The sequence below is a fragment of the Takifugu rubripes genome, chromosome 2, assembly GCF_901000725.2.
Source record: "Takifugu rubripes chromosome 2, fTakRub1.2, whole genome shotgun sequence".
Lineage (NCBI taxonomy): Eukaryota > Metazoa > Chordata > Actinopteri > Tetraodontiformes > Tetraodontidae > Takifugu > Takifugu rubripes.
Window position 1 is genome coordinate 15,235,182 of NC_042286.1, and position 6,000 is coordinate 15,241,181.

At 50.8% G+C, this 6,000-nt stretch overlaps 2 protein-coding genes across 18 annotated transcripts in view; both read right to left on the bottom strand.

Moving 5' to 3' along the window:
* LOC101079637 (transmembrane protein KIAA1109 homolog) overlaps window positions 1–6,000 on the bottom strand; it is a 235,245-nt gene that overhangs the window by 22,807 nt on the left and 206,438 nt on the right.
* kiaa1109 (KIAA1109 ortholog) overlaps window positions 1–6,000 on the bottom strand; it is a 64,673-nt gene that overhangs the window by 22,285 nt on the left and 36,388 nt on the right. For 16 of the 17 annotated variants that reach the window (XM_029827473.1, XM_029827467.1, XM_029827523.1 and 13 more), the window contains 9 exons: window positions 5,352–5,402; window positions 4,627–4,833; window positions 4,049–4,284; window positions 3,687–3,931; window positions 3,507–3,612; window positions 1,068–1,165; window positions 798–986; window positions 537–705; window positions 238–449 (listed from right to left, as the gene is read on the bottom strand). In XM_029827473.1, the coding sequence (XP_029683333.1) occupies window positions 238–449; window positions 537–705; window positions 798–986; window positions 1,068–1,165; window positions 3,507–3,612; window positions 3,687–3,931; window positions 4,049–4,284; window positions 4,627–4,833; window positions 5,352–5,402 (1,513 nt within the window). The remainder of the gene's footprint in view (window positions 1–237; window positions 450–536; window positions 706–797; window positions 987–1,067; window positions 1,166–3,506; window positions 3,613–3,686; window positions 3,932–4,048; window positions 4,285–4,626; window positions 4,834–5,351; window positions 5,403–6,000) is intronic. The other variant, XM_029827480.1, reaches the window with a different exon arrangement.

Sequence of the window (6,000 nt, forward strand, 5' to 3'; positions counted from 1 at the left end):
TGAGATGCTAACCCGCAGGTGAGATGCTAATCCACAGGTGAGATGCTAATCCACAGGTGAGATGCTAATCCACAGGTGAGATGCTAACCCGAAGGTGAGATGCCAACCCTAATACCCTAATTAAATGAATCCATTCATCAACGGCATGACTATTTTATACCTTAAAACAAAAATCTATGACAATGTCGGGGATTTTCAAAGCTATCTAGCTACATTAGGTTGAACACAGCAGGTCACCTGAGTGCTGCTGGTGATGGGGAGGCAGATGCCCAGGTCGTTGACGGTCAGCTGCAGGAAGAGCGTGCTGAAGGCCTGCGCCGAGGTCTGCTGGATGCCCGGCAGCTTGTCCACCACCTCTTTAGTGGCCATGTGGATGTCCTTGTTGAGGGCCAAGCGCTGTTCATTCCAGTTGTCATAAGCAGCCTTATAATTCAGCCAGAACAGCACCGCTGGGGGGGGACGGGGGGGAGAAATAACCAGTGTTGTCAGAGGTCTGCAGGACATGAAGGTTGTGAGAACAGAAAATCCAAAGGAACCTCTGTCAAAAGCCACTGGCTGGGCGAAGACGATGGGCCTGTTGAGTGTGATCAGAACCGCCTCCTTGTCGGAGGACCCACTGATCTCTTCTTGGAGAGCGTTGCGCAGCCCGATCCTCGTTCGGAAATATGCCACCTGGTGAAAGTCTGAGCCAGCTTCTTCGTACACCTGTAACAAAGCAGAAGTTGCTCCAATAAGGATCTTTTGAATCAGGCAAGATAAACCTTAAGCCCCTCCTCCTATCTTTAGAGATACTGTGCCTGGTGTTTGACGATCTGCCCCAGAGCGAGGTTGAGATCCACTTGACATTTGCCGAAGAGCTTGAGGTAGCTGCTGCTGCCACCAGGCTGAGTCTTGCACTGGATCCTGTTGGAGAGCTCCAGCTCAATCAGGCCCGTCTCGAAGCGTACGGCCCGCATCGATGGGGTGGTGGCCGTCATCTGGACGCCCTGAGGATAAACACCACCTTCAGAAAAGCCTCACGCTTTCAGAGATTTGTTTTCTAACCCAAAGATGGGGTCATGTGATACCTTGAACATGAGGCTGAGAGAATAAAGCAGGATCTTGGGCTTGTCTGCATCCGTGGAGGTGTCGTGCTCGTTCCACAGTGGGATGGGCTGTTCCCCTCCTGCAGCCCAAGAGCGAGTGAACAGGTGAACAGGTGAACAGGTATATGTGTGCAACGTGGGGATCCTGTTTCTCCAGCATGTGAACGTATTAACATGGATGCAGCGCCTTTACAGCACAATCACAGCTCAGAATGTCCGACAGCTGTCGTGTCCCAAGGTTAGGGTCAGGGTTAGGGTCAGGGTCAGGGTCAGGGTCAGGGTTAGGGTCAGGGTCAGGGTTAGGGTTAGGGTTAGGGTCAGGGTCAGGGTTAGGGTCAGGGTCAGGGTTAGGGTCAGGGTCAGGGTCAGGGTTAGGGTCAGGGTCAGGGTCAGGGTCAGGGTTAGGGTCAGGGTCAGGGTCAGGGTCAGGGTTAGGGTCAGGGTCAGGGTCAGGGTTAGGGTCAGGGTCAGGGTTAGGGTCAGGGTTAGGGTTAGGGTCAGGGTCAGGGTCAGGGTTAGGGTTAGGGTCAGGGTCAGGGTTAGGGTCAGGGTCAGGGTCAGGGTTAGGGTCAGGGTTAGGGTTAACCCTATCCCAAGGACTGATCCATAGCAGATCCTGACTTTTGACCTCTGAGGATCTGAGCTTTAGAGATCTTATCTTCTTCAGCCATCCTGGCACCATCTCAACATCTGTGTCCTGTCCTGTGCTTGTGATTTGGTGTCTTGTTACCCCCCCAAGGGGAATTGCTGTGAGGGGGGGGGTTACTTGACCATATATAAGGGGCTACCGAACAAAGCACTTCGGAGATCTTCACCATCGGGACCACGAAACCTCCCTCGGACAATCTGCAGTGTCCGATTGATGCCCGACTCTTCTCTCCAATGAACATCTCTCATAACCGAGTGGGGGTCTCCGAAGATTCCGATTTCATCGGCACATCTCAACTATCACCAGAAGAATTTACCACACAGCTTAAGCTGAATCTAACCCTAGAGATGAAAGATCTTTTCTCTTCCTGTGAACTGAGCAGCTATATGTTCAATGACTAAATAGCATATGGAACTTCCTGCCATATACATACACCAAACACCTGTAGATTCATATTTAGGGTTAGGGTTAGGGCTAACCTTAACCCTAACCCTAACCCTAACCCTAACAGTAGTTACTGGGGATGGGGCTCAAAGGCGAGCACCTGGTGGCCGGGCTTAGCCCCAAATGGCAACGTGGGTCCGCCTTCCAGTAGCCTCACCACCAGCAGGAAGTGCTTTGGGCGGCAGTCGTGACCGGGGGTCTGCCAGTCCCTCAGGCTATAGGGACATGGAATGCCACCTCACTGGGGGAAGGGATCACCTCGGAGAGGGGCCGGACCCGCCGCTACTCTGGGGTTGCCCAGTGGGGGCAGCGGCGGGTCCGGTCTCTTGCTTTGGTTGGCATCTACGGGCCGAACTGCAGCTTCTTGGAGTCCCTAACCCTAACCCTGACTAACCCTAACCCTAACTAACCCTAACCCTAACCCTGACTAACCCTAACCCTGACTAACCCTAACCCTAACTAACCTTAACCCTGACTAACCCTAACCCTGACTAACCCTAACTAACCCTAACCTTAACTAACCTTAACCCTGACTAACCGTAACCCTGACTAACCCTAACCCTGACTAACCCTAACCCTAACTAACCTTAACCCTGACTAACCCCAACCATAACCCTAACTAACCCTAACCCTGACTAACCCCAACATTAACCCTAACTAACCCTAACCCCAACCCTAACTAACCTTAACCCTGACTAACCTTAACCCTAACTAACCCTAACCCCAACCAACCCTAACCCTGACTAACCTTAACCCTGACTAACTCTAACTAACCCTAACCCCAACCTTAACCCTGACTAAGCCCAACCCTAACTAACCCTAACCCCAACCCTAACTAACCTTAACCCTGACTAACCTTAACCCTAACTAACCCTAACCCCAACCATAACCCTAACTAACCTTAACCCTGACTAACCCTAACCCTATTCTGACCTATGGTCATGAACTTTGGGTAGTGACTGAAAGGACAAGATTCAAGTGGCCAAACTTGGTTCCCCCTGCGGGCATCCCTCCCAGAGAGGGTGAGAAGCTCCGCCCCCTCCGTCAGGAGGAGCTCGGAGCGCCGCTGCTCCTGCTCCTGCTATGTCTCGCAGGGAGGAGGCCCCGAGGCAGACGCCAGGACATGAGGGACTCTGTCTCTGGACTGGCCTGGGAGCACTCCCTGAGGAGCTGGAGGAAGTCTGGGGAGAGCAAAGTCTGGCCCTCTCTGTTCAGGCTGCTGACCACGCCACCCGCGCACGGATAAACCGGAAGGAGAAGACAAATGTAATAGCATTTCAGATGATGTGTCCCAACGTACTAACGCCCAGCACGAGGCAGCATATTACCTGAGACCTTCTGAATGACCTCATTGACCTCCTTCATGAAGACCTTCTGTAGGAAGACCAGGTGGTTGAGCAGGTCTGTGGTCAGGTTGTGCTCAAATGAACCAATCTACACATCAGAAGGATCACGTTAAATACGGCCAGTTTCTCGACTGATTCTGCTCTTGAAGGTGCAGCGCGTACCTCAGCAACACAGCGCAGATAGTTGCCTTGGAGGTAGTTTCCTGGTTTAGCTAGACAATCCTCAGGAGCCCAGCCCTGGTCTGAGTGGTTCTCGTGATCCTCCATGATGTATTCTCCCGACATGGTGACAGGAGGCAGCGTGAGGCTGGCTGATGGAGGCATGGTGGACATGTCCACGGGGGACACCTTTGACTGAAAGCAAAGCTTGTGGTTCGGCAACTCAAAAGTGAAACTGGTTTGTGCCCCTAAACACAGGAGGAAGAGGAGAACATGCACTGAGTTCTTCTGTTTCTTTGACATTTTGATGAACCATGATGAACAGAAAATGCTGGAAGCCTGCAGCAGCCTGCTCTCACACCCACCTGTCATGCCGTGGCTCTTCATGCGGCCCATTTTGTACTCAGCCTTGAGTGAGGGCAGCAGGGCGGCCCCAATGGTGATGCCATCCATCACAGCGCTGAACTTGAGGACAATAGGCTTCTTCTCTAAGCCTTCGGGGAGCTGAGGGAACTCATTGGCTTCTATGGGAGTCTGATTGATGCTGGGCGCTTTGTCGGGGGGCTGTGGGGTTGGGGTGTCCTCTCTGTTCGGGGCTTGGCTGCAGGGAAAATAACAAACTAACGTTCAGGAGCAGAATTATCCACTGCCACGTGTGAATGTGTGTGGACCTGTGCTCAGCAGATGTTGTGTTCAAGAAAGATAACCACAACCCTAACCCTAACCCTTTCATATGCTCAGCACACCTATGCTCTACGCTTACATTAATATAATTCCCTAACCCCAAGATTTCCATGAAACAGACAATTTTGGGCAGTTAACTGACAAAACTGAGGATGTTCTGAAATATCCCGCAAGCACGTGATAGATCAATTAAAAGGAGAACATTACGGATCCGAGTCTTTTTTATGTGGTTGGAAGTAGAAAGACGGAGCAGACGCACGTGGTGGACGGTTGGCGGATGAGATCAGAGATTTGTTTGGAGAGCTGGTGGGAGCTTCGGACCATCATGCTGTGTAAGGTGGCCGGATGCTGCGGGATGTTGATCACGATGGCTCCCACTTTGAAGACTGCTGCATTGTTGGTCTTCAGCCCACGCTGGGCGCTGTACAAGGCCTGTGACTTGGCAATGTTGCACTTTACCACCGTCCTGAAACACAGGCAACACAATGAGCCTTCAAGCAGGAAGGTGAGCTTCATTCTATATTCCTGGAGTGATGAGGGCATTTGAATGGGTGTCACACAGGAGGGCACCATGCAAACTCACTTTCAGGGTGACAGGTGAGCACTCAGAACAGTGAAACCATGAAGGAATTGGAATGGTTTTGCACAACTGATGAATTAAAGGCCATTTATGAAAGCAAGACAAACATCTGTGGTTGTGCCTGTTCTATTTTTTAGAATATATCTCATTTCTGTCCTATTTTGTGCATTCCTATTTCACTAAAGAGTGCAGCATGTTCTGTCAGCGCTAGACTGTGGTCGTTGAGAGAATCATGTATCTGGGCTTTGGGACACGGAAACGGAGCTTCACACACACATCCAAAACGTTGAGTGAAAGAATAAATTAGTGACAGGCCACTGAGATGAATGAGGGGGGGGGGGGGGGGGGGGGGGGGGGGGGTTCGTCAGGGCGGTTTGGATTTAGTGACATGTGAGCCCACATACAGAAACTCTTGTTTAGCTGTGCTGGTGGGAGAAGTTGGAAAATCCTCCAGCCTACGTGAGGAGTTGGAAAAGCAAAACAGGAAAAGTGAGAAAAGAACAGAAGAAATTCTGAAACAGTTGAGACACATTTCCACAAAACAAAGAACTACAGCAAAACTGCTGATGTGGCAGAGAACTGGTTTAAACAAGTTGCTAATAACCTAAATCAGGGCTCTTTATCTGCATAGAAATACACAGAAGTCCTGCAAGTCCTGAGACAGCATGAAAATGGGATCAAGTCTCTCTTACTTCCACAGTGCTCGTATCTCTCCAATAGAATGAGACGTTTAGGGTTAGAAAGAGAAGTTTCGGATAACCTCTGAACTCAATCCAAGCAGCCTAGCTGAGCGTAGCATCAGCCGGTTAGGGTTAGGGTTAGGGTTAGGGTTAACCCTAACCCTAACCCTAAGGCATGAGGGGAAGGCTGGAACGCCAGTAGGATGCTAACGTTGAAAGGAAATGGCTGCAGTCAAAGCAGTAAAGGCTGCTGGTCAAATGACAAGAAGCCTGATTTTGGCTCTCCTGTTCAGAAATAGAGACGCACATGAACGCAGGCAGAGGGAGGAATCCTGCTTTTCATTTAGATATGAACTGGTGAATATCTCACTAA